At 45.8% G+C, this 27,640-nt stretch overlaps 1 protein-coding gene across 1 annotated transcript; it reads left to right on the top strand.

Moving 5' to 3' along the window:
• Positions 1–8,330: 8,330 nt before the first annotated feature.
• Positions 8,331–18,006, top strand: LOC127780198 (uncharacterized). Its single transcript, XM_052307139.1, has 10 exons — positions 8,331–8,464; positions 8,536–8,974; positions 9,238–9,446; positions 11,592–11,640; positions 11,733–11,902; positions 12,591–12,844; positions 15,849–16,006; positions 16,092–16,946; positions 17,047–17,205; positions 17,725–18,006. The coding sequence occupies exons 1-10, from the start codon at positions 8,331–8,333 to the stop codon at positions 18,004–18,006; spliced, it is 2,709 nt and encodes a 902-aa protein (XP_052163099.1).
• Positions 18,007–27,640: the final 9,634 nt, after the last annotated feature.

Consider the following 27,640-nt stretch of genomic DNA (forward strand, 5'->3'; position numbering starts at 1 on the left):
AACTCTTTTCGTCCTTCCTTATCCGGAACTCCTTCTATATAAGATTTGGTATATGGTGGGCCCCATCGAGCTTAGTCGATTACTATTGGGTATCCTTAACCTTAACAGGTTAATCACTAAGTCTGTGAATTGTACGTCAGTTTTGGGTCCAGTTTTGCATCTCGTCGCTTGTAGCCGGGACCTTGAAAAATCGAATCTACTCATCACATGGTTTCCGTTTTTATAGTTTTCACAAGTTTTCGTTGGTCGGTTGTGAAGTTACATGATTGCATGAAGGGGTAGGGTTTCCTATACCGTGCAGGAGGAAATAGATTGGTTTCTGTTAGGAGATTAGTATCGTTTTTCTCCATCAGAGTTGGGCTCCCTCCTCTAGTCCGCCGTGGCCGAATCCACCGTGGTGGGTTTAGGCCGAACACCCATCCATCCGACTTCTCTCCTTCTAGATCATTCTGTTTGGTATGCTGGTTAAGGAAAAATCTTCAGCGGATTTGTGATATTTTTATAAAAAAGGAACCTACGTAACATGATGTAACATCCTTAAAATGTGTTATTTTCTAATCTTGCATCATACCGATTCTTATGTTCTTAATAACCTTCTAAACCTAGGAAAATATAATTAGCGGGACCTTCTAAAACTAACTTGCATAAAAACTTCTATGGTATTTAATCTCTTTTGTGCCTTTCAATTAAAAACATATTTGGTATTTCTTGTTGGAATTCTATTTTTGAATATTAGACCTTCTTTCGACTAAAACTCTTTTATTCAAATTTAGTTTGAAAACTATTTTTACTATTATGAATTATGGTCCAAGAAATCCTCCAATTTTGCCTTGAACCTAAACCAAAGTAATTCCAATCTCATTGGAATTAATTGTTAGCCCATCTTTGATCTTAAACCTATCCTTTGATTCTCGATCCAAATATCCAAATTCCTCCTTTTGATCTAGCCACCAATTTAATCTTTGTGGCTTGATTTACTCTTCGGCACAAGAATAGTATTATTGCAAATATTGTGAATAATTCAAATTAGACTTCTTTATTTATTGCAATTTATATTCTTCACTCAACTTTCCCTTTTAGCCACAAATATACATCACACCAATTTTAGAGTTCAAATCCTATTTATTGCCTTCAACTAATTCCCTTCAATATTCCCAAAAATATTTCGAGGAATATTATTAATTTCCCTTCCTATTTGAGTGCTTCGAAATAAATTTCCTCAAACTCCACCTCTAAATATTGCACTCAAATAAATTAAGAAATCTCCTTTGTGAATTCTTTCCGAATTCAAATTCTTTGTAAAACCTAGTTATCCAAATCAAGTATTCAAATTAGACTTCTTTCTTTTTGTCATCGGGCCAAAATTTCCTTTCCTTCTTCCCTTGGCCCATCTCTCCCCTCAGCCTAATTCGGCCCACAGCCGAATCGCCCCCCCCCCCCCCCCCCCCCCCCCGGGCTCCTCCCAGTGTGCGTGTCGTACACGCGCACGGCGCACGCCGCCGCAAACTCCTCTTCCGTCGCGGCTAAGAAACGAAGCCGGCGCCGTCTCCTTCTCCTCCACTCCACCGGCGTCGTGACCCTCTTGCCCTCCTCCTCCAAACCGACGTTCGCCGCCTATGTCAAACCGAGCTCTCTCTCTCCTCCCAATGTCAACTACTAGTCGATCTCCTCCACCGGTGCCCCGCCGGCCAAGCCATTGCGCCATCGTGTTTGCCTCGACGAGGTGAACCCATTTTTCCCCTTTCCCTTCTCTTTTAGCCACCACAACAAGCCATCACCGCCACTCCTTTTGTTGCCACGGTCGAGCTCTTGTCGTCGCCGTTCCGGCCTTCTCCTTCACTCTCTCCGCCAGCCACCGCCCTCCCCGGATGCGTGGTGTTCGGGAACACCACCCGCCGCCGGCGTCGCCGTCTTCCAGCTGCCGGAAAACCGGCGCCCCTCCTTCCCTTCTCCTCTGTTTGCTCGGCTGGAAAGAGAAGAAAAAGAAAGAAGACGGGAGGAAGAAGGAGAAAATGAAAAAGAAAAGATACTGACAGGTGGGCCCCTGCACAGTACTATTTCTCATTTTCTAGATTTAATTCAAATCCAAATTTTTAGAAGCCCATATCTCCTAAACCGTAGGTCCGATTCCAGTGAAATTTGTACCTAAATTCATCTAAATTCAAACTCTTCATTTTGATATCAAATTTTCTATTTTAAGATTTTATTTGAATTTCCTTAATTTATTCAAATACCATTTGAATAACTATTTGATTTAATCTTATATTTGAATTTCCAACTTAAACTTATATTTGCTTTTCAAATATTTTCTTTTCTTTCCAAAATACCCTTTAGCCACTAAAAAGCCGCCGGTTGGAACTTTACGCCTTCCATGGGGACGTTCGCGTGGTCTACGGGCCTCAACGTCGAACCGTTGGTTGTAAAGCCCGGCATAAACCAAACCCAAGGTCGAAGTGCTGCTCTTGGCACCCCACGCCTTGATGCGTATAGCGGTCGGAGCTTCACTATCCCCTCGACCTCCATTGCACGCCGCACAGTTAGCTATCGGGCTCTGTGTGATCCTAGCCGCTCCGCCGTCACTCACGGTTGTCGGAGTAACACTTCCACCCAACTAAACCTGCACCCACCTCCTATTCTTCTAGCCGAAATGATGTCTATCGACACCGACTAGAAATGATTCCAAATCTAGTCATTATACTATCCAACTCTAGCGACGACTAGCAAACACCTAAAACCCTAGCCGATATTTATCCTACCTCGATGTCGGCCTAAACAACTAAACCCTAGCCACTATTCTGCAAAAGCCCAACCTTGACCCATATTAGCCACATACCTATTTAACCATATCAACTATCCAGTATATTTCCTATCATCCAAACCACGAGAGCTTTCACATAAAATATAAGCAACATTAGTTGCTTGATTCCCTTTTTACCATAGCCTCCAACCCTCTAGAACCTCCACATAAAATATTAGCCCAGTAATCCCTATACCCTATAAAAGAGATAGGCTATACCTTAAACTCTAGCCCTCTTAGTTGTTTATCGTTTTCTTATTATTTTATGGCTTTTATTGAAATTGGTTCTTCCTCTTTCTCAGTAGAGTCTATTGTCTTTTGGATGGCAACCTATGGTATTTCGAGAATCGGATAATCAGGTTGCCTATCTTGGATTTATTTGCGTTGGAGCAAGGCAAGTTATTATTCCTCCCCTTTGAGCATAATTATCCTATATTCTACATTCTATTCTATGCATTAGCCATTCATGATTTTGAATGCATGATCTGAACATATAGCAAACCAGTTATATGCTAGCTTTTGCTTAGCATGCCTAGTTAGACTGCATAAAATATAATGAACTTAGATTGGGACAGTACGTAAGATTTGGTTGATTTCTGGGTGGCTAGTACTGTCTCGGTCGATATAAGTTTACCAAGTACTTATGTCAAACGAACGAGTACGACCGCAGCTTCTAGAATGGGGATAGACCTAGATATTATGTTAATTAACAATGTGGTACCTCTGTACAGTGGTTCTTATGTAAGTCCTCGCGAAGGAGGCAAATATATGCCGCGAAGGGCAAATGTGATATTTACCGAGGCGTAGGTAAATATCTTGATTATCGCGCGATGTGTGTGTGATTTTATGGAAACCTGGTTGAGATGACATGGGGTCTCTCATCCAGTTCTCTCTGAAAACCTCAGGATCGCCAGAACTCCTCTCGCTGTTGATAACGTTACGTTCAGAGTGCATGGGGACTAGAGTTCGTGGAACAGGTACCACAATTGTTAATAACCTAATACTGGGCCATGACTAAGCTAATGATTATTGGCAAGTTATGGACTACGGGTAAAGCGTACATCTACTGCAGTATGAATATCCTTGAATCTATTCGAATAGTCGTGCTCACGGATTTGAGCATCGGGACTCATATGGTACTTTGGTTAGAAATATAATTCAAGATTTTCTTAAATACTGTTGCATATCAAACATTTCAGGATTTCTATCTCTTTATTCTCAGCTTTCTGCAAGTAAATCTAGCTCTACACAGATATTACCTCTCATACATTCATTGTTGAATAATATAATAGCTTGCTTAGTACGTTGTACTCATCCTTACTTCAACCCCTCTTTTTCAGAATCTATTTGGAGTTTTTGCCGAAGCTGGGAGTTCAATCATAAAAGTTAGTTCCATTCTAACTTAATTCATAAATATAGATTAGATAGATGGTTTAAGTCTATAACCAAACATTAGAGTTGGTTCATTCTATAGCTTCTGCTGTATTAGTTAGCCACAATCTTGCAAATACCCTATCATTTTATGTAAAGATATCTCCCTTGGAGTTTTGACCAAATGTATGCGATGAAGATCCAGATTGTTGAACCTGTATCAATCTACTGATCCAGGGTTTGATATAGTTAAACATGTCGGTTTCTCAATCGTTAGTTTTGGGAGCCGACACGTGAGCATTCCATTTTTGAGGGGATCTAATTTTAGTTTTGCACTTTGCATCTAAGTCCCTGTAATATTCATATTTACATTTGAGTCCTATTCGAGGTCAGCGGTTAGTTCTTGTTAAAAAAATAGTAAAAAAATAAATAAAGAAAGAAAAGGCAGAAAGGTGCAAAGGAAAAAAAAGAAAAAGCCGCACCTACAAAAAAAAGAAAAAAAAGGTAGAAAGGTGCTTAAAAAAAATTCGCACCAAGAAAGAAAAAATAATTATTCATCCTTTGAGTACGTTTTTAGAGTGTAGAGTTGTGCATTGAATCATATCTAGTCCTTAGTGTTGTCGGGTGCTTGCTTGAGTTAGGGTTGAGTCTAGGCTAGGCCAGCAAATTGACTAGTACTTTGAATTATTATTCAACTTTGCATTTTCTGATAAGCACAATTGCGTTCCTTTGCTACTATATATTGTGCCTCCCAAGCTCCACATATATACTTCTGGTCAGCACCACTTTGATCCTTGCAATCGCCACATCACGTCCTTCAAGGTGTCACGAACCAGCCACCGGTTGTACCGTCCTTAGCATTGCTGGTAAGACACTTGTAAGAGCTTGATAAGGTGCTCCATTTGGCTGAGTTGTTGAGAGGCAAAACTACACCGCGTAGCAGATTATTAGGGATAACCTTCACTGTTTGCTGCTGTTTTTGACAGGTATGATTGGCGCACAAAATCAGTGATACCAACAAGGTAACAATAATCGCGTGCCCGATGATCCTTATGCTAAGATTAAGTTTAAAATACCATCTTTTTCGGGTTATTATGATGCTGAGAAATACTTTGATTGGGAGATGACAGTAGAGCAAATGTTTAGTACCCATCGTGTGCCTAACCAACATAGAGTTTGACAAGCCAGTAGTGAGTTCAAAGATTTTGCTATCATGTGGTGGGCTGGGTTAGCTGATGATGGAGTTTTACCTACTACTTGGGAAAGAACTTTAGGTAGCTATACGTGATAGATTTGTTCCTCCATCTTATCTTAGAGGTTTAAGCAAGAAACTGATGCATTAAGAACAAGGGGATAAATCTGTACAAGATTACTATGGTGAGCTACAAAAGGGATTGATGCGATGTTGCATAGTGGAGGGAACTGAGGATTTCACTTGTCGCTTTTACATGGGATTTTGGCGTGAAATTCAGGACATAGTTGATTATATGTAATTTAACACTATCAACCAGTTGTTTCAATGTGCTATGTTTGCAGAGAAGGAATTGCAGGGCCATGATCAATAGGTCAAGAACAAGGTGAGCATGTACACGCCACAGGCGAAGCCATCTTTGGGGCTTCCAAAGCCCATCTCTTTCTGGGCGCCCCCACCAACGAGCAAGCGACCAGTTGCATCCAGAGTTTCTGCAGCGCGAAAACCACCTTCCCCACGACCTGCAGATTTAGGTAAAGCTTCTTCGCAGGTATCTACCAAGAGTGTCTCATCTATTGCTTCGACGGTATGCACACCCAGGATTCAGTGCCACCGCTGCCATGGATTTGGCCATGTGTAGAAAGTTTGCCCTAGTCAACGGGCATACGTTGCTACGGAATATGGCTACATCAGCACCTCCGACATTGAAGACGATGAGGAAGAAGAGAAGAAAGACGAAGAGGAAAAAGACCTATCCATAGCTCCATGCATGCTTGAGGAATGTTTAATTGACCAAGCGCCTATAATTTCTGAAGATGAGAAAAAAGGTAATGATAATGGTGCTACAACTACTCAAGGTATGCATAGTTATGATGTGCCAACTATGTCCACTACTTATGCTACGTTAGAGCAACCCATAGTGGAAACAATTGTTGAAATACCTTTGTCACAAAACAAATTGCTTGATGTCTCTTGTGATAAAGAAGAGTTGTGCGATGCTTCACTTATATCCATGCCACAACTAGTGAATGAACATGTTAGTTCTATAGTAGAGCCACCATGTGTTGAGTTTAAACATGTTATTCACATTGCTAGCGAGAATAAAGAGCTTAAATCGCTATCATCTTTAAATACTTGGGATTATATTCAATTTGATGATCTTTGTCCACTCAACTGTTTAGAGAAGAAAATAATTTCTAGATTTGAATTGCCATGCCCTTCTGATGTGATTTTTCATATTACTGGCAATTATGATAGTAAAGGAGAATATAATGTGCATCGAGTATATATTTGTTCGAATTTGACTATACCTCATTTTCATGATGAAATGTGTTGTCTAGAGGACTGCATGCTTATAAGTAATTCTCTATCTAGTTCCTCTAGTTGTTTAAATAAGTTATAGGTTGGTTTGCAAGAAGGGGAGTGTGGTGGTTTTTCGACTACCAAGATTTCAGGATCCAACCATATGGCCATCAAGAAATGTTCCTCACCGGATGTTGAGATAAATAAAGATAAGTTCAATACACTTTATGACAAGGTGAAACCGAAGACGATTTCCAATCTAGAAGGGGAGGATGATGAGGACACAACTAGCTCGGATATAACCATGACAACCAAATGTGCATATGTTCTACATTAGATTTACTTGTTATATATTTAAACAACCGTTGCTACACAATAAGTTTCGTGTGTTTTTGTTTGCAGAGATATTTGCTTGGGCGAAAGAAAAGAGACCGAGCGTAAGGAATGTATAGATGATTGAAGAAGTTGATTGGGGACCAAACCACGACCTTCTCCAAGTCTTCTTTCATCTCACCATATCACTTTTTGTCCATAGAAGACAAAAGATAAAGTTCTACACGTTTTGGATTCGGATTCGGGCCTCCTGACAGCATCAACATCAAACAGACCTAGCCGCTGATCTAGAAGGAATTTCAGGGCCCATGAGTACTTTTTGGAAAGCTTATGGAGTCTAATTTCAGATGGTTTTGGTCCCACATCAAAATTCCTACCAAGCTCCAGGAAACTGCAAAACAAGCCACGTATCTCATCTAGTCTGAATATCATTTGGGTTTTGGGCTTTGTAATTGTGTCGTGGGCTTAGCCCAAGGGAGTGTGCGCCCTAGGGCAACCCTAGGATGTCCCTAATCATTTTTACTCAGTAGCAGTCATCATTTAGAGTCAGATTTTGCTTAGATTATTCGTTCAAGAACGGTTTCGCCGCTAGATCGGTTTGTAAGACCCCAACTCGTGAGCTTAATCATTCATCTACAGTTTTGGTTGTATTCTGTCTCGTTCTTGTTTGTGTTATTCGATTGGCAAACAGGGATTAGCCTTCTCGGCGAGGTCATCCGTGTTTCAACACGGGTGACAACCAGGGGAGACGTGGTGCTGCGATTGCGGGGCTCAAGAGCGTGCGCGTTCAAGAAGCCGGATCAATTTGGATCGCGACTCTGCCCAAATCGTTGTTTATCAAAACCTTTCAGAAGATTGGGAACCCTAGTGCACATCACTTAGTCCTTGTGCATTTCCTGTAATTTGGTTCATAAGAAAGATGGTTCTTGGACTTCTACGAGATCCACGCCCTGCACCTCGCCCCCAACGCCGTGATGACCCTAGCCATCTTCATGCACTTGTGCGAGATGTTCATCGGGGTGAGGCCGTCCGTGCGGCTATTCCAGTACTTCTTCGTCCCGCAGCTACAGCAGTCCGCGGTGGTGGGAGGATGCTACTTTCAGCCCCGCGCGGGGGTGATGGGACAGTACATCGAGACCCACCTCCGCAAGAAGTGGGACGACTGGAAGAGGGACTAATTCTACATCGCACTGCCCGACCACCTCGGCCTCTGACTCCCCACCGGCTCACCTGAGCAATCCGCCGGCAGGCTGGCGGTCTCGGAGCTGGGGGAGGAGTATACGACGCGGTGTTAGACCGCCTCAGGGGCCTACGGAGGGAGGCCTGACGGCGGCGATGTTGTTCGACGACTACTTCAGCCGCCGCATCGTGCCCCTTCAAGAACAGCCCCGCGGCGCGTGGGCCTACACTGGGTACGACCAGATGCGCACCTATGTGGGGATTGGGGCGAGAAAGACGCGCGGGCTGTGGTTCGTCGGGTGCTGAGACTGGACACCATCGAGCTGACACTGATCCCAGACGGGATCCTTCCCCTCTACAGCGACCGCGACCGGGAGAGTATCCTGGCCGTGATGATGGCGGTCGGTGCGGCCGGAGGTCGGTCCCGCGGGGGCGCCGCTGGGGGCAGCGGCGGCAACAGCGCTGGGAGCAGCAGTGCGGCAGCAGGTGGCAAACGGGCCGGCAGTTCCGGCGGTGGCGGCAGCTTCAGGGCGCCTGGCCCGAGCCATGGGGTGGGAAAAGGCCCGGCCACCGACGCAAAAGGGAAGCGGAAGGTTTCTAGGTCCGAGCCGCCTTCCCCTCTACACGGCGGCGTCGCCAAGCGCACAGTCGACCGGCCACCGACCAGCCACAAGCGTCCCGCCACGGCGGAGCCGAAGCGGAAGAAGAAGAGGCTTTTGAAGATAGGGCAGATGGAGCCATGCCAGGGGAGCTTCATCGAGCCCCCGGAGTGGACCTTCAAACACCCCCCCACCCCACAGGTATGACTGCCGCCTTCAGATTCCGTTATCTCTCTTCGCTCTAGCTTTGCCTTTCTCTTTTTTTTTTAAAACGCTGCTGGGATTTTATTGCAGCGAAATCCCTTCCCGAGGGGGCTCGACAGCTAAGGCCCCCACCCGGATCTAAGCTCGAGAGGTTGGGGCGGCCGGAGGCCAGCCGAACAGCGGCCGCAGACACCACACAACCCTCCAGCGGGGCTTGGGGGCCTCACACTGGGTCCGGCTCTGAGTCCACCATGGTTTAGACCGTCCCTGTAAAGGAGGAGAAGACGCCACTGGTGGAGTTCCGCCCCAGCCTCACCGAGAAGTATGACGACAGCGTATATGACTATCGTGGTGCTCCCGGCTTCCCGAGGGCCTCGACGATGTCTGGGTGGTCGATCGCCGCGACATCATGGCCGATCGACGGGCCCTCCTCCTTGCTGATGAGGAGAGGGCAGTGGTGGTATGCGAGGTACCAGTAGCTGCGGGCCGGCTGCCGGCGGCCAGTTGCCGCTGCACGGCGGTGACCAGGTTGGCCACGTCGTCCAACCACCGCTGAACCGGGGTTTCCGGCTCCGGGTTGATGGTGGGGGTGCCGCAAGAGGGCCTCCACCACCTGAAGCGTCCCTGAGGTGGCGATGCACCCCGCCGCGGCGTGCTGTCCCCCCGTCGAGCAGCGGAGAGAGGGCCGAGCCCCCCGACTGGTCGGGGTTCTCCCGCCGTTGAGGGCTTCAGCGAGGGGGAGTCGGAGAGTCCCGGCGATGGTGATGGGGATCGCGGCGGGAGCTGTCATCCTCACTCCCAGAGGGAGTGGGAGTGTGTGCCACCATTCTTCCATCTCCGCTACCTCAACCATGATCGTTGAGGATGGACGGAAACTTGGGGCGAAAGAGATGCCGCTCCTTCACAAGCGTGCAGGTTACCCCCTACCTGGCGCGCCAGCTGTCGAGGAGTGATCCTCTCTAGCGGGAGGATGTGAGACCCCCCTTTGTGAGTTCGGCTAGGGGATAGGGCGCGATGATCAAGAGCGTATCTTCGCGGTGGATTACGCTAGTGAGGTGGATGGCGATCAAGTGAGAGATCAGGGATTATACAGGTTCGGGCCGCCAGGAAGCGTAATACCCTACTCCTGTGTGTGGAATTATGCTTGTGCTATTACAAGAGATCGTGAGCTCCTAGGAAAACCCCACTGTGTTTCCCCTAGAGTTCAAGCTACCAAGAGACATTCTTTTGCTCGGCGGGTAAGGACCTCCTTTTATAGTTCAAAGGGATACCACATGCACCGCCCCTATTCGTCTCATCTTTCCTGGAGGGGGGTCCCTCTTCCTCCGGTTCCGCTCTCGCTTATGCCTTAGACCAGAAGCAATGTGGTTGCTTGCTCCGAGGTGGGTCCAAGTGCCGTCTCCCATCTGACACGGGGGACATCCCCTGTCATCCCCTCATTAAGCTTTGAAGACTTTTGTGGGCTCATGCTTCCAGGGACGCACCGGCCATGCGTACTGAGCCCTAATGGCCGACGGCACGGGGCATACTTGTCTTCATGCCGCCCGACACAGGACGGGGCACGGGCGCGCTACCCCCCGTCCCATCCATCGGCCACTGATCACAGACCGGTCGTAGACCGGCCCAAGTGATTGACGCACGTCAATCACTTGGGCGGCGGCGCACGGCTAACCACGCCGCATTTAATGCGACGGGGGTGGTTGGGACGCCGATCATGAATGCGCCAGCGGCGTCCCCACCTCCGCCCACTCAGCCGCCACGCGGCAGCTTAGCGAGGGCCTTTGGGTGACGCAGTCCCTCGGGCCCGAGGGGTGCGACGAGGCCCCCCGAGGCCCCTAGGTAGGAATGGGGCGCCCCTCGGCTACCTACACGTGGCTAGGGGGAAGGGCACCTTCACTCTTTCCCCCTAACGTGGGTACCCCGGGCCCATATCACCGATAGAACCTGATGCAGCCCAACTCAAAAGCAAGAACTTGTCGAAAACAATGAAAATAGAAAAGGTGGCGATGCGCCGAAAGTATTATTGAACTTTCGTTTTTTTGTTTACAAGGCCTTGAGTCATATTTATACCCAAAATACATAATATGTCCTTGCCGGACACAACTCCAAATATGTTACAACTCTAAGATACAAACAAGTCTTTTAGGCAGACTTTGGCAACAAATATTTCTAAAGAAACTATTCAAAATACTCTAATTAATAGATACAATTGCCCTTTTTTCGGACTTATCCCAATCGTGGCAGCACTTGCTCAGTACGTCAATCGATCCCGAAGATGATTCTAGAACCACCCTACCAAGATCGGCTACATCGGATGTTCTTTGTCCGATCCAATGTCAGCCGATGCAGATGTTAGCCGATGTCCCCCCGTAGCCGATACGTAGTTCGTTTCTAAGAAACGACCTCCCGCCAAATCCGCTTCGACTTTAGCTTCGAATTTGATGCATGATTTACCAAATTTGGTCGTCAAAAGGTAGCACCTGACAAATTCCCTGAGTATCAGTTACAGGATGGAGTATTACGTTTCCAAGGGCGTATTTGGTTGGGTAATAAGGTTGCCGTTCAGTCTAAGATTTTGGCTGCTTTGCATTGTTCTGCTCTTGGTGGGCGTTAGGGAATTTAGGTCACTTATAGTCATATACGCCGTTTGTTTGCCTGGCCAGGTCTGAAAAAGTCTGTGCGTTCTTTTGTCTCTAATTGTTCTGTTTGCAAGCAAGCAAAGGCTGAGCGTGTGCGTTACCCGGGATTTTTACAGCCATTACCAGTTCCTGAGTATGCTTGGCAGACTGTTACTCTTGACTTTATTGAGGGTCTGCCGAGATCATCTGGGTTTGATTGTATTCCTGTAGTGGTGGACAAGTTCGGTAAATATGCTCATTTTGTGGCTTTGTCCCATCCTTTCACGGTGTTTGATGTGGCTTCTGAGTAATATCTACAAACTTCATGGCATGCCACAACACATTATTTCTGATCGAGACCGTATATTCACGAGTGCCTTGTGGACTAAGTTGTTCCGTTTGGCTGATACTCAACTCAAGATGTGTTCTTCATACCATCCTCAGACCGATGGATAGATGGAGCGAGTTAATCAGTGTTTGGAGACTTTTCTCCGTTGTTTTGTGCACGCGTGCCCCAAGAAATGGTTTCGATGGCTTGCTTGGACGGAGTTTTGGTACAATACTGCTTACCATTCGGCGCTGGATAAGTCACCTTTTGAAGTATTGTATGGGAATCAGCCTCGGCATTTTGGTGTCAATAATATTTCTGAAAGTGTCGTTTCTGATTTGGATGAATGGTTGAAGGAGCGGGCAATAATATCTAGTCTGTTGCGGCAGCATTTGTTGAGAGCTCAGCAGCCTATGAAGTTTTAGGCTGATAAGAAGAGGTCTGACCGTGTATTTGAGGTTGGCGATTGGGTTTTCCTCAAGGCTCAGCCCTACGTTCAGAGCTCGCTGGCTGTTCGTTCCAACCACAAGTTGGCTTTCAGGTATTTTGGACCTTTTCTGGTGCTTGAGAAAGTTGGAGCGGTGGCTTATCGTCCGCAACTTCCGGTTGATTGTGCTATTCATCCGGTGTTTCATGTTTCCTAATTTCATCAAGCATCCGCGCCCAGTCTTGATTCTCCGGTATGTCTTCCACTGGTGGTTAATCCTGACACCATTGAACCTGTTCAAGTTTTGGCTCGTCGGGTTTTGAAGAAAGGAGCTGGTACTTCTGAGCAGGTCCTTGTTCGTTGGACTGGACAAATGTCGGAGGATGCAACTTGGGAAGATGCGGGGATGCTTCGTCAGCAATTCCCTACTGGACCGGCTTGGGGACAAGCCGATTTTGATGGAGGGAGGAATGTTGCAGACTCTACAGTATCTGGTACGGTTCCTGATCTGGCAATCTATGCGAATCCAGTGAAAAAGATACCAGTGCGAGCAAGGCGGGCCAACGTAAGACTTACTGGGTCGGAATAGGCCTGAGTTGTGTTGTAAAGATGCGGCTATATAAGCATCTGTGGTGTGGAAAAGGGGTTATCGAATATGAAATGGATGTGACTACACAGTGGTACCACTTCCTCTATAAGAGATACTATCCACCTATACTTCAAATACAATTTTCTCTTAAACTACTTATCCGATCTACGATCCGATTACACTGTTGTGTTCGTAACAATTAAATCTTTATAACAAGATCTCACACGATTATATTTTGATGAAAAATAATAAATTACTTTTATAATATATCTAAATTACTTTTAGATTTCACTAAATTACTTCTTAGACATATAAAAGTAAATTAAATAAAGCCTAAAAGTAATTTACATATATTATAGAAGTAACTTAGAACAAAACGAAGGTAACTTTAATTAATGCGTTTTTTCATTGAACAAATTATCATATATTTAAGTTACTTTTAGATTTGATTAAAATACTTCCTATACATTCATAATGCTATAAGGTGATTACTTTTATTATTGTTTTTAGTTAATTCCATAATTTGTGCTGATTAATTTAATTTCTAGATAGAGCCATATTTTTATCTCTACAACGGATTTACTTCAAATGATATGCCAAAGTTACCTTCGTTTTGTTCTAAGTTACTTCTATAATATATGCAAATTAATTTTACTTTTAGACTTTACTGAATTTACTTTTATATGCTTAAGAAGTAAATTAGTGAAATCTAAAAGTAATTTAGACATATCATAAATGTAATTTGTGATTTTTCATCTAAAAGTAACTTAGAACAAAACGAAGGTAACTTTAATTAATGCGTATTTTCATTGAACAAATTATCATATATATATATATATATAAGTTACTTTTAGATTTGATTAAAATACTTCCTATACATTCATAATGCTCTAATATGGTTACTTTTCTTATTGTTTTTAGTTAATTCCATAATTTGTGCTGATTAATTTAGTTTCTAGATAGAGCCATGTTTTTATCTCTACAACAAATTTACTTTAAATGATATGCCAAAGTTATCTTAGTTTTGTTCTAAGTTACTATAATATATGTAATTTACTTTTAGACTTTACTAAATTTACTTTTATATGTTTAAGAAGTAACTTAGTGAAATCTAAAAGTAATTTAGACATATCATAAAAGTAATTTATGATTTTTCATTAAAATATAATCATGTGAGATCTTATTGTAAAAATTTAATTGTTACGAATACAACGGTGTAATCGGATTGTAAATCGGATGAGTAATTTAAGAGAAAATTTTATTTAAAATATAGATGATAGAAATATTTTCCCGACTTACTTAATAGATTAGTACTATAGTAAAGTAATATTCTTCGAATTAATACATATCTTAATCATACGGATGGGGTCGCTCGTAATTACTAAATGGAGAGTGCTTTGGATTTAGATTTTGCGATATGAAATACCAGAACACTCTCTAACTCAATTCCAGATTGCCTTCACCGAACTTGCTCTGTTCTTCTCTGAACCCAAATTCTCTGACTGCCTGTTTGGTTGGAGGGAGTTTTTAGGAGGGATTGGGAGTTTAGAGGGATGAGGCTATCAAGTGTTTTGTTTGGTTCGGAGACATGGGAATTTTGGTGGGATGGGGATGGGGAATTGAGCAAGGAACTCCCTCCTTTTCAATACCTGGGTAGGGGTAGGTAGTTGGGAGGGAATTCCTCCTTTACTTTTTCTAAGCAAATCTCAGCCATCCGTTTTTATTAATGACCTAATCTCCAACTAAACTCCCTGTCAATTTCCATCACCTCTACCAAACAAGATATTGGGATTAAAAATCAAATTCCCATCTTAATCTCATCATCAATTCCCTCGTGTAAACTCCCAATCCCCTTCCCTCGAGTTACCAAACAAGCCGTGAGTCTCTTCCAAACCCTAGCGAGTTCATAACACGAGGGGCGGAGCGGTTGAGCAGGAGAGAAGGGACACGGCGAAAGCGAAACCACCATATATCCATCGAATCGGATTGAGTCCATGGCAACCGCAGGCTCCAAATCGGGATCTGCTTCTGAAGCCGATCGAATTTGGATCCGGCGAGGAGGGGAGGTCCCGGCCTAATCCTTTTTTATTTATATATAGATAGATTCACGGACAGACGACGGACGCCCCCATCGACCATCGTCTCCTCGCCGCAGGTACCTCGCCCTGCTTTCTTCCCCAATCCCCAATCCTTCATTCATTTGCTAGTTTTGGTATGCTCGATTGGGTTTCAAGTCGGCGACCTAGTTCGATCTGCCAAAAACTTTTAATTATTATCATTTTTTTTCATCTTCCAACTCGTACCTGTCCTGCACAACCAGATTTTCGTGCCTCCTTCCCTTCCTGTGTATGATTCCTACATTACCAACCACTGGGTCAAGACTAGGTTGGTGCCTGGTGGGGGTGTGGGAGTGGGCAGGGCAGCGCGTGGTGGTCTTCCAAACAATCCCCTCCCTCCTCCTCTTCTCTTCATTATAGAATATATACAGTATTATGATACTATGATGACTGACAAGGAACAAGAGGTTGAGGAAAATGGTTTTATATATTCTTCTTGTTTGGGCACAAGGCAATAACTTTTCACTTAAACAATCAAATCCAATCTTCTACTAGTAGTTTGGGATCAGTCTAGCTAGAAAACTATCTATTCATCCCTTTTCTATTCATTTTCCTATGATTAGAATGAAATACTTCTTTTTTACTCAGTCTCTCTCTCTCTCTCTCTCATATTGTGTTCTGGTTTGGTTACAATCAACAAACATACAAGTGTTTTTTTCGCACATTTCTTCTTGTTTGATACCCGTGTGTTGCTCTAGTGCACCATTCCAATTATTTTAATGCCTCTTCAACTGTGTCTTTACATAAGAACTACATTGAAAACATTGCTCAACCATTGCTTCCTGCTTGTAGGCTTCACAGGTACAACCATTTCAGCCAGAAGAGCACACATGGATGGGATCTGTCTAGTAAACACAAAAAGGAGACTGACGCTCAGGCCATGTGTTGAAGTAGATCACAGCAGCAAGCGGGTAAGATCGCGATGTGTTAAGTTTGAGTCTCTCCCAAAGGTATGTAAAATTTTAGAATGATCTGTTCTCTACTGAATGCGCTAAGGGACTGGATGCTGATGCTTTTGTTCAAACTCACTACCAGGACATAGTGTCAAGGATTATTTCACAACTAACATTGAAGGAAGCTGTTGTAATGAGCTCGACATCGACCAAGTTGAGAAGAGCTTGGATTTACCATCCTAATCTTTACTTGGACACTTCAATAGTGTTTGGCAGTTCTGATCGCCATAAGCGAGTGCCGAGCACTGAGACGTTTATTGACACAGTCAATTTTATCTTGAGGACGCACAGTGGTTTAGGAGTGAACAAACTTGCTGTTATGTTTGAGTTGAGGAAGGAGCATGCACACGACATTGATGGATGGGTTTCCTTTGCTGTTACATCCAAGGCAAGGGTTGTCACCCTCAACTTTTCTCCATATCATGGATCGCATGATCGCAGTTACAACTTCCCATGTCATCTTTTCAACGGCAAAAGTGGATCTCACCTTCAAGTTCTTCAACTTGATACCGTTACTTTAGGTCCAAGTCCTCCTGGCTTTTGTGGCTTTGCTAACCTTACAATGCTTACTTTGGAGAATGTGCTTGTATTGCGCGATTTGCAGTTCTTAGTGAAATGCCCTGCCCTTGAATGGTTGACTATCCGAATGTGCTCCCAGTTACATAATTTGTATGCTCCTGAACTATTGCCGCGGTTGACATTTTTGTGTGTACAAGATTGTGCAATTGACAAGATTGATGTTCATGCCCCTAATCTCACCACATTTAAGTATAGAGGTTGTCTTAAAGTTATTATTGCCCTTCGGGAATGCTTGAAGCTTAAGACTGCAAGCATTGTATCCCCCATTGAGGACAACCTTTACTATATTTTCACTGAGCTTCCAAATGAGTTACCTCATGTTGAGAGACTACACGTGAATGTTTTTGTGAAGACTCAGGTTTGTTAATCCCAATGCATGCCCTCAAAATCTTCAATAGAGTGTATCTTCTATTTTTGTTTCAGAAATTTGTTTTCTAACTTTCCTTGTCGTCTTTTAGATACCTGGATTTACTCAGGCCCCTCACAAATTTATCAATTTAAGGCATCTGACCATGAGGATAACCTATGAAATTGCTAAACGCTTTGGTAGAAATACAGTTCTGCAACTAGCATATTTTTTGGAAGCTGCTCCGTTTTTGGTGGACCTTCATTTGAATGTGAGTTGTTATGCCATCTGCACTTTCATCCTGTTTGTAGTTATAAATACTATGTAATCTTTTTTTTCCCTTTACTCCTGTCTAATGTTTCCAGACTTGCTTTCTATTGTCTATTTACTTTTAAGTATTGCCTTGAGTAAAAATTTTGAAACGGGGGGCAGTCCAGCCTGTTATATTAAATGATCACTTAAATCTGGCCATGAGTGGAATGCAGCCACATAGTTCTAGCTATTCTGCAACTATGCAAAATTTCTGTAACATATTGACTTGGTCAAGAACAGTTCACAGTTTTACCTAGCTTGTTGAGTATCTTGATTGTGAAAAGACTTAGGAGCAATCTTGCTAGGTAACCTACAAAGGTGGATTGAGAAAGCGATTTTATTATTTATGATGACTGAAAGCAGCACTTGCTTTAGCTTATGAGGCTATTGCATATATTTTCCTGATTAAGTGCACATAGGTTGTCATGCTATTGATTTTTCTGTAATGACAAAAGGTGACAAACAATTTTGTGTGCAGATGCTGTGTTTAGATTTTTATGAGTCCCGTCCTGCAAGAGACGTGATTATGAATCGCCCTCACTACAGTCTCAAGAGAGCTTGCATAACCGGATTCAATGGCAATGGAGAGCAAGTTGCACTAGTAAAATTTATCCTCAAGAATGCAGTAAAATTGGAGGAAATGGATATAGATCCAAAAGGTAGAATAACGAACCAAATGATGGGAGAGCACAAAGGCCGTAGAATGATTAAGGAAAAACTTGTTCCAAAAGACAAGAATGGCCTACTTGTAATTCTATAACTTCTCAAGTTATGCATTCTGTTTTTCTCAATGAATTTAAGTTATGTCTGGGCAGTGATATATTTACCTGCCCTTTAACCCTTTTTTTTTCTGAAGCAACGATAATAAATATTTTATGCGATGGAGCATTTGCTAAGTTAGAGTACTAGTAGAGTAGTGCAAATGTACTAGTATTGTGATTGTGTTTTTCTTTTTGCAATACTGAAGGGAAGGGTCATCTTGGTCTGAAATGAATTTGCATTTTGCAAGCTCCTACGAGAAAGGTAAAAATGAGGGAGGGCAGCAGTTGCAAGCACATCTGTTGGATGTTACTCCCTTCGTATCGTTTTGACTTCTTTATCAGTCAATATATTTGACTAATTTTATAGAAAAATATAATAACACTTTCATCACAAAATAAACATATTATTAAAATATATTAAATGCTAGTCTAATGAAACTAATTTGGTGTTGTAAATGTTGCTAAAATTTTCTATAAATTTGGTCAAACCTAAAGTTTGACTAAGAAAAAAATCAAAACAATTTATAATATGAAACAGAGAGAGTAATTTAAAAGTTTATTATATGCATTTAGCACTAATTGTGGACAGTTAATTTTTATATGTATGGCTGGAACATTGTGCAGCTCCAAACCTGTGTTTCCATGGAACAAAATGTGTGCGCGTGTTTTATAGTCAGAACAACCTACTAATATGCTAACCATTCTGGTTTCTAACCGGCTATATTGAGAACCTTGGTCACCATACATACAAGCCACTCCAGTAGTAGTGCTAGTGTGATGCCAAATTGTTCGAGGGTAGTTGTGAACCTATGAAATCTGATAATTAGCCCATATATAAAATAAAATTACCCTATATAAAATATGTATGCACAATTGTGGACACATTCAGTCAGTTGTGATAACGGACATTTATATTTACTAAAAAGGAAAAATCTGAGCATCCATGTTTAGTTTTGTGAAACAGTCTACACATTCAGTTGACAAACACAAGCAGTGAGAAGCGAAGATAAGGACTAAAAGGCCCTCTTTATTATTTAGACCCATAAGTCAGCTTAAATGAGTTTAAGTATAAGCCTAGATAAATAAATAAGTAGCATTTATATAAGCCACTCTTACACATTATTAAGCCAACAACCTTTTTTTTTTTACTTATGTGAGATTAAGGTATGACTCCATTCTTAACTTAGAACTTTAAATCCACCGATTTATAAATCATATAAGCCAAAAAGCTAACTTAAAAGGCTGAACCAATAAACCTAAACTTAGGTTGTGTTTAGAACTAGGGGTGAAAATTTTTGCCGTGTCACAACGGATACACGTACACACATATGTAGTGGAAACTTGGAAACTACCGTTGGATCGAGAAATGGACGTCCGAGATTCGTCCACGTCACCATGAGTTAAAATTTAACTCCCAGATTCACTCATGAGTTAAAATTTTACTAGGAGTTAAATTTTAACTCATGGTGACGTGGACGAATCTCGGACGTCCATTTCTCGATTCAACGGTAGTTTCCAAGTTTCCACTACATATATGGTTTGCACTACATATTTTCCCCACATTTAAAGTATTAAACGTAGTCTAATAACAAAACAAATTATAGATTCCACCTGAAAACTGCGAGATGGATTTTTTATTGGCAAAATTTGCTACAGGACACCGAAAGATTGCGGCCTTTGCTGTGAGACATCCGAAGATCGTGTATTTACTCGTGGACACTGTAAAAAAGTGGCAATTAGCTGGCAGACACCATCCGCATTATTTTATTATTTTCGGTCAAAATAGAGAGAGAAACTTTAGTTAAAGACAAGTTTACCCATGGGCCCACTTGTCAATCTCTCTCTTTCCCTGTTGATCTTCTTCATCCTTCTCTTTCTCATTGCGCTGTCGCCGAGCTCTGTCGTGGCTGTGCCGTCGTGCGTCGTCACCGTCGGTGGCGAACCCCGGCGATGCGCCGCCGCCGCTGCCGCCCCTCCATGGCCAAGCCGTCCCGTCTCGGGCCGTGCGATATCCGGGTGGATATGAGAAAGCCAACCTAAAGCTAGGGAAAGCATTTGGGGCCGTGTTGGCCTCACGCGTCGCGCCTCTGCTCTGCTGCGAGGAAGAACATGTACCAACAGCTCGCTGCACGGCACCGCCTCGAGGTCCTGCAGCCCCACCGGGTTAGGCGACCACGACCGGTGCTTCTCCGTGAACGCTGGGCACCCCAGCACCGCGTTCCACCGTGCGCGCGAATGCGTCGCGCCATGAACTGCTCCAGTGGCCGCGTCTCGATTTTGTGCAGCGTCGTAAGCACGAGCACGGGATGGTGGAGGTAATAAGGTCTGTGAGGAGGCGGAGAAAGCGGAGAAGTCGACGAGGGCGATGAGGAGCATGGCGGCGAGGAGGCCCGCAGCAACGGTCGGCATGAGGAGGTAGACGCGGTTGAGGCGTTGAGAATGACGGAGTACGCCAGGATGAGCGAAGCAAGCGAGCGCCCCGAGGCCGGTGGCACTGGCGACATCATCGTCACCGGATCGTCCCGTCCATTACAACTGGGCCACTGAAGCCGTCGAGCCTACCAGCTACAAGAGCATATTATTCAAGTCCCAACGGTTCAGAACCAGCAGTCCACAGCAGCACATGAAAAATTTCTCATGCACGGACGCGATGGGTAGGAGAGAGAGGAAGCCGTGCGCCGTCGCCATTGGTGGTGAACCCCGACGATGCGCCGCCGCCGCCGCCCCGCTGTGGCTGACCCGTCTTGGCTCGGGTCGGCCACCGTCACGCCCCTGCTTCGCTGCGAGGAAGAAGAAGGGGAAAAGAAAAGAAGAGAGAGAGGGGGAAGCCGTGCGTCGGGATGCCGCCGTGTGTTGTCGCTGTTGGTGGTAAACGCCAGCGATGCGTTGCTGCCGCTGCCGTGCCATGGCGGAGCTAGCCATCCCGGCTCGAGCCGGTCGCCGTCGCACATATGCTCCACTGCGAGGAAGAAGAAGGGGAAAAGAAAAGAGGAGAGAGAGAGTAAGAACAGTGTCCAGGGGTATTTTAGTACTTACACAACTCTTTCTCTCTCTATTTTAACCGGAAATAATGAAATAATGGAAGGAGTGTCCATCAGCTAATTACCACTTTTTTACAGTGTCCACGAGCAAATACACGATCTTCGGATGTCTCACAGCAAATACCGCAATCTTTCGGTGTCCTGTAGCAAATTTTGCCTTTTTTTATTTGACCCAAGCAAGACGGATTTATTAAGCCTGATTAATCCATCATTAGCAAATATTTACTGTAGCACCACATTATCAAATCATGGAGTAATTAGGCATAAAAAATTTGTCTCGTAATTTTCACGCAATCTGTGTACGGTACGACAAACGATAGGCCAGTAGAAACTTAGGGATGCACCTACGGCTTTGCAACTCTACTACCGGCTATGGCAGCGAACAAACCACCATGACGATGACGCGAGATAGCGGCGGCGATGCACGGTGTGGGACAGCTGGCTCGGCTCTGTCTGGAGCTGGAAGACAACACTGTAGCAGCAGGTACGAGAATTAGACTTATGGCTGGGTTTCCTTTATTCGGACCGACTGAAGGAGGGAGCAAAACTGGACTCTGGAAAGGGATAAGGCCAGTCGAAAGGAAGGGAGAATGGGCTGAGGACTGAAACTGAACTTTTCCTATTTCAGCACGAAAAGGAAAAGGGGATTTTAATTACTTTTCCAATTAAATTAATCACTGAAATGATATTTGAATTGTTAAAAATACTTCCAATGTTCAAATAATTTCAAGATAAATCCTAAAAATACTTGGACACTATAAGTATTTAACAAAATTATATGAAGATCATTTAATGATTAATTTAATATATGAATAATTACTGAAATGTTCTTTGTATGATTAAAATTAGTAATTGAGCTCTGAAAAATCCGAAAAAATTCCAGAGAGAATAATTAATCATGGAGAATTTAATAAAAATTAAATCCAACCATGCTTTATATTGAGGAAATTTTATTTCCCACATTTAACTTTACTTGTAAATTAATGAACATTTAATATAAATTCTAAAAATAATTTATAAATTCTAAAACGAAAATCAGGATGTGACATCCTTGACCCGCTACGTCACGACATCCGCGCGGAGAGCTGCAACACAAGGAAAAGGCAAAGAAGAATCAGATATAGAGCTTAAAAATGTTGTCATCAGCAATAAGAGGGATGGCGACGTGAGAACGAGTACCCCGGGACGATATCCGCGTCGCGTCAGAAGCTCCCTCATAATCAAACGCGGGATGGGTACGGGCTTGCAGCGGCTGGAGGTGTCGGGCAATGAAGTCTTGAACAACTTCATACCCGATTAGCCCCTGTTCTCGCAACTCTCCGATAGCGTTCGCGAAGACTTCCAGAGAAGGAGTCAAGGGAGGTTTGGAAGTCTAGCAGTCTTGTCGGACAGGCTGGTCCTTGGGGACGACAAGAACCGGATCGAGTTCTTCTAGCTCTAGATAAAACCACCTGGACCGCCACTTGGACCGGGATGTATGGCACTGGAGAGATATGTGTCTCGCCTTCATGCCATCACGCAGGCGAAACCCACAACATCCCGGTACTCTGGCGAAACCCGTGCCCGTGTGCCGAGGCTTTCGGCGCAGCATCTTCGGCTGTGTGGCTTTCTGGCAAGGACTCCACCCAGCGAAGCTGGTGTAACCCAAGCCACGGCTTTCGCCCATATGGCTTTATTCTCAACCTTCGCCGCCTGCCTCCGGAGTGAGCCTATTGCCTGAGTCTTTTGGTTTCGGCAGGTTCGGCCGAAGGCCATCCGTGGTAAGCCTCCAACAAGCCTCTCATGGGCAAGGGTGAGTAGGGAGCTTCGGCCGAGACCGTGCAAATCGAATGGTATACCACGAGGCGCCCCCTTTCGGCCAATGTTCCTGCCGAAATCCATGACGTAGTCCTGCGAAATAAATGACTTGTTTTCGTGTTTACAAAAAAATCTTGAGAAAATTCATTTCCCCCGTTTGTTACAAAATGTCGAAAGGGTTAGCTTGTCTTTTTCATTACTACGAATAGTAATGGCCCCGTGGGCCTCTCCTTTCTTGCAATCGGCCTTTCACTGTTCGGCTCTGGCCCAATGGGAATTTACCATTTCTTCTGCCCCTGGACACGTGCGGGATTTAATTGGTTGGCACGCGAACGGTCTCGCGACCGGGTTATATAACCTCGGGTTGGCTTGCTACTTTCTCCCCCCCCCCCCCCCCGCTCTTCACTTTTTACCGCTTAACCCGCTCCACGCTCTCTTCATTTGCTTGCCTCTTAGCTCCTTCGCCACCGCTGTGCTCTTCGCCTTTCAGCTAATTTTCTCTTTCCTTGGCCGCGAGCCGGATGGCTCCTCGTAAGCCCACCAAAGCAAGGTCAACTGGCGAAGACCCTGGCGGCCTTGGCGAAGGGTGGTCGTGTTTCCTTGGCAAATCGCTCGTCAAGGAGGCCGACTTAGCAGAGTTGGTTTCCTTCGGTTCTCTTGTGGAGGGCCAAGGATCGTGTGGGGGCGAAGCCGTTGTCCCTTCGCCCGGTGATGGGCGAACAGTTGTCTTTGCAGTCCACTTCGCCGCCGGGCTTCGTCTGCCATGTGACGATTTCTTGCCGTCTGTGCTTGCGAGGAACGAGGTTAGGCTTCCCCAGCTTAGACCATTGGCGGTCCCAAAACTGGCGGTTTTCGCTTGGATGTGTCGAACCTGTGGGTTCGCTCCCGCCGCTGAGCTGTTCGCCGTTCTATTTACGGCATGCGCCACGACCAAGGATGTGCAGACGCCGGCTGGACCAAGAAAAACTGTTTTCGGCTGCGTGAACTTCATGCTGCAGCCAGAACGCTCAGACGCTTGGCCGGTGCCTGCGTCGATGGCCAAGTGGGAGAAACTGGATGCAGAAGTGGTTCTACATGGCCAACCCTTACCCCACCGAAGATGCCAAGGTGAACTGGCTCCATTTCCAGCGTTCCGCCATCTCCTTCATCGCGAAGCCAAACGTGGAGATCGATGAGACCCTCGAGACCCGGCTCATAGTCCTCCGCAAGGTCGCATGGCGGCTAAGCACCCGGGACCTTTGTGAGGAGTTTTGCCTCCTTCGGATCTCCCCTCTCGCCCGTGTCTGGGACGTTTCTGTGAACAAGGGCTTCCCCGCCATGCTCTCCTCGCCAGGGTTGAAAGTGAGTTTTTGCTTTCGCTCTTAGCCGTATACTTTCTTTATGGAAATGTGCTTCAGGCTAAATAGTCGTTTTCGTTTTACTTTTTCGCAGCTCGGATCTTGGAAGACGCCGAAATGGAGCCATCTTGACAGTGACGGGGAGGAGGAGGAAGAGGAAGAAGGGGAGGCTGGATCTGAGGATGATGGGTCCCACGGCTACACCCCTAGTCCGACTCCTGCGAAATCTGGGGTAGGTTCTCATGTTTTGCCTACGCGTCCGCAAGACATTGCCGTGGCGAACACTCTCCTGGCGATTTCTAGCACTGCGGCGAAAGCGGGGATCACCGCCAAGAGGAAGAAAAAGAAAGGGAGGGTTGTACAAGTCGCCCGCGGCTTTTCGGACAGTGAAGGGTCCGACGGGACGCCCACTTCGCCGGTACTGCGACGCACCCCTCCTCGGGGTAGGCGCATGTCTCCGCCGCCTGCCAGCGATGCCTAAGCGGCGACGGGTGGGAGTGCCTCGGCACCAGCTGCTAAGGTGAATGTTTCTGGAGACGAACGGGTTGGGGCGATCCCTTCGCCATCCCGTCATCGGGAGGGAAAAGCTCCGGCGGTCGAAGCGACCGTTTCGGACGTGACGCTCACTGCCCCACACTTCGTCCCCGCTGATTTCGCCACGCGGCCGGAGATTACTTTGTTCGTGGATGGAGTGTGTCAAGTTATTGCACCGACCGACGGCCTTGGGCTCTTCACTGAGCTAAACGAATTCGGCGAAAGCTGCGCGGATATGGAAAGCTTGTTCATGCGGGTATGATTTTTCTGTGTGCAAAACTTCGTCCTTTCGCTTTTGTCTCTCGTTTGGTTCTAACGCGTTTGGTTCTCCTTGCCCAGGGCCTCCTCGCGCACTCAAGCACGAAGAAATCTGCCTTGGAAAGGCTAGACGGGTACCGCCTTCGCCTTCGGAAAACTAAAGAAGATCTTCGCCACAAGGAAGACGAGAGGCGCGTCGTGACGGAGACCTTGAAGAAAGCGAATGCTGAAAACAAGGCTCTTTCGGGGGACAACAAGTCTCTCCATGCCGACCTTGATGTGGCGATTAAGCAGGATGCCGATCGAGATCGACAACTTGCTTCAGCCGAGGAGAAAATCAAATCCCTTGAAGCGCGTCTTGTCTCGGCCGAAGCTGCCGCCGCGACTTTGGTACCGGCAACGGAGTCCGCCAAGCAGGCCTGCTACACTCTCCAGCTGGCCCTTAATGACCTTGAGGCGCGGGCAGAAGGCGCTCCAGGCGATGGCGGGACCGCGTTCGACTTCTCCAAGTGGACGCAGGAGGTGGCCAGCTCAGTCGTCGAAGTGGTGGGCGCCTACGGGGACTGCTGCGCTCGTGTTTCGGCAGGATTCGTCCTTAGCCTTTTACACACGCATAGCTGTGACCATATCGGGAATTTTCCCGACTTCGTGAAAGAGGAATGGCCCAGCAACACGCAGTGCTCTGGTCCCTTTTGGCCTGTTTACCGTAAGATGTTGATTAATGGTAACAGCTATAAGGTTGTAAATGTTGCTGAATGGATGTGCGTACATCCAGGCAGAACCCTAGAGGACTATGATCACTATCGTGTGTTATGTCATGAAGATAGCTCGAGCTTCTGGCGAAACTTTAAAAGATCGGTTCGTCAAGAGGCAATCGCTCGTCGCCGTTATAGTTTAGTTTGTGTTTGGCCTCCGTCCCCTTTGAAGGTTGTATACGATATCAATAGTGACAACGAATCTAGTTCGCCGGCTTGTAACGTAAACGAGGACGAAGGTACAAACGATGATGTAATCTATTTGTGATGTTTGTTAATTATAAATACAACTCATTGGTTGTAATTTGACATTCTTGTGATTTTTTGGACATACCTTTATGCCATGGTTCGCATAGTCACGGTCGTGCTTTTCGTTAGGTCGAAACGTGTCGGCCCCTTTGCGTGCAATGGCGAAAAGCTATGTTTATTTTGCAGCTTTTCTCTTCCGTTTTTGGCTCATGGCAGGCGTGCTATCGAGCATCGTGGCCTATGTGTGAGTCGAATATAACGGTGTTTTGACTTTCGTCTTCAAAATTCAAGCTATCGCGGTTTCGACATTCGGCGAGCCATGCTTCGACCAATTCGTTTCGCCCCCTGGCATTTTCGCTGATCAGGCGTTTGCCTTGGGGTTTTTCCACGAAAATTTCACTCACAGAGAAAGAAGGAAAACGAAAAAGACAGAAGGATTTTATACTGGTTCGGGCCTCCAAGTTGGATAATAACCCTATATGCAGTTTGCCTCTCCCTCTTTTTTTTCTTTTTTATTTTCCTCTTTTTTTTTGCTTTTTGTGCCGAACGGCTTACATCATATGTACATTTTTACAAGTTGGCGAAGGGGGTGCCACCCCTTCTAGACATAAAAACGCTTTAAGTAAGAAGCGTTCCAGGAGTGGTCGAACTCTTTACCTTCTAGTGTCGCCAAGCGAAAGGAGCCCGTCCTGGACCTGTGCCTTATGAGATATGGCCCTTCCCATTTTGACTCAAGTTTCCCGACTGCCACTGGGTTCGCCTTCTTCCTTAGGACGAGATGGCCGGGCAGTAGCTCTGTCTGTCGAACCTTTTTGTTGTAAGTTGCCGAAGTGCTTGTGGCATATTTGCGCATATGTTCTAGAGCTTCGACTCTCACCCCCTCGAGGAGTTCGAGTGACACCTCGCGCCCTTCTTCGCCTCCAGAGAACATCACCCTTGGCGAATTAGCCCCTAGCTCTGTTTGGGTCATTGCTTCGTCGCCATAGAGAAGCATGAACGGGCTGAACTTGGTTGGCCTTGTGGGGGACGTCCGAAGGGCCCAGAGAACAGATAGCATTTTGTCCGGCCATTTACCCTTCGCTGCCCCCTCAAGCCTTTTTTATAGCGCCTCTAGGATCTTACCATTTGCGCATTCGGCCACCCCATTTGACTGTGGGTGCGCAACCGAAGCAAACCTGATTTCCAGGTTTAGCCCTTCGCACATCTCTCTAAACTTGCCAGAGTTGAATTGCTTGCCGTTGTCGGTGATGAATTCTTTTGGTACTCGGCAAACAATGTTTTGCCACACAATTCTTTTGGTGGCGCCGTCCCCTCTCTCCCCCTCCTCTCGGCCCCCTCCCCTCTGTGAGCCGACGACGACGAAGGCGGGCGGCGGTGCGCTCCCCTCCGTTGGATCTGGCGGGAAGGGAGGCGCATGCGGCAGTGCCATCCCCTTCTCACCCCCTTATCCCGGCCCCCTACCCTCTGCGAGCCAACGACGGCGATGGCGGGTGGCAGTGCGCTCCGATCTGCCCCGCCGAATCTGGCGGGAGGGGAGGTGGCATGCTGCGGCAGGGCAGGAGTGGCGGCGCCGTCCCCTCTCCCCCTCCTCCCGGACCCATCCCCTCTGTGAGCCGACAACGGCGATGGCGGGTGGCGGTGCGCTCCCCTCCGCTGGATCTG

This window comes from Oryza glaberrima, chromosome 7, assembly GCF_000147395.1.
Source record: "Oryza glaberrima chromosome 7, OglaRS2, whole genome shotgun sequence".
In the NCBI taxonomy this organism is placed as follows: domain Eukaryota; kingdom Viridiplantae; phylum Streptophyta; class Magnoliopsida; order Poales; family Poaceae; genus Oryza; species Oryza glaberrima.

What these genes read in the sequence shown, in the direction of transcription:
- LOC127780198 (XM_052307139.1), top strand. Translation starts at nt 8,331, where the DNA reads ATGTTGTTCGACGACTACTTCAGCCGCCGCATCGTGCCCCTTCAAGAA. An exon ending in AGTTTGAGTCTCTCCCAAAG is followed by an intron (nt 16,007 to 16,091) that starts GTATGTAAAATT and finishes ACTCACTACCAG; the next exon opens with GACATAGTGTCAAGGATTAT. An exon ending in ATGTTTTTGTGAAGACTCAG is followed by an intron (nt 16,947 to 17,046) that starts GTTTGTTAATCC and finishes GTCGTCTTTTAG; the next exon opens with ATACCTGGATTTACTCAGGC.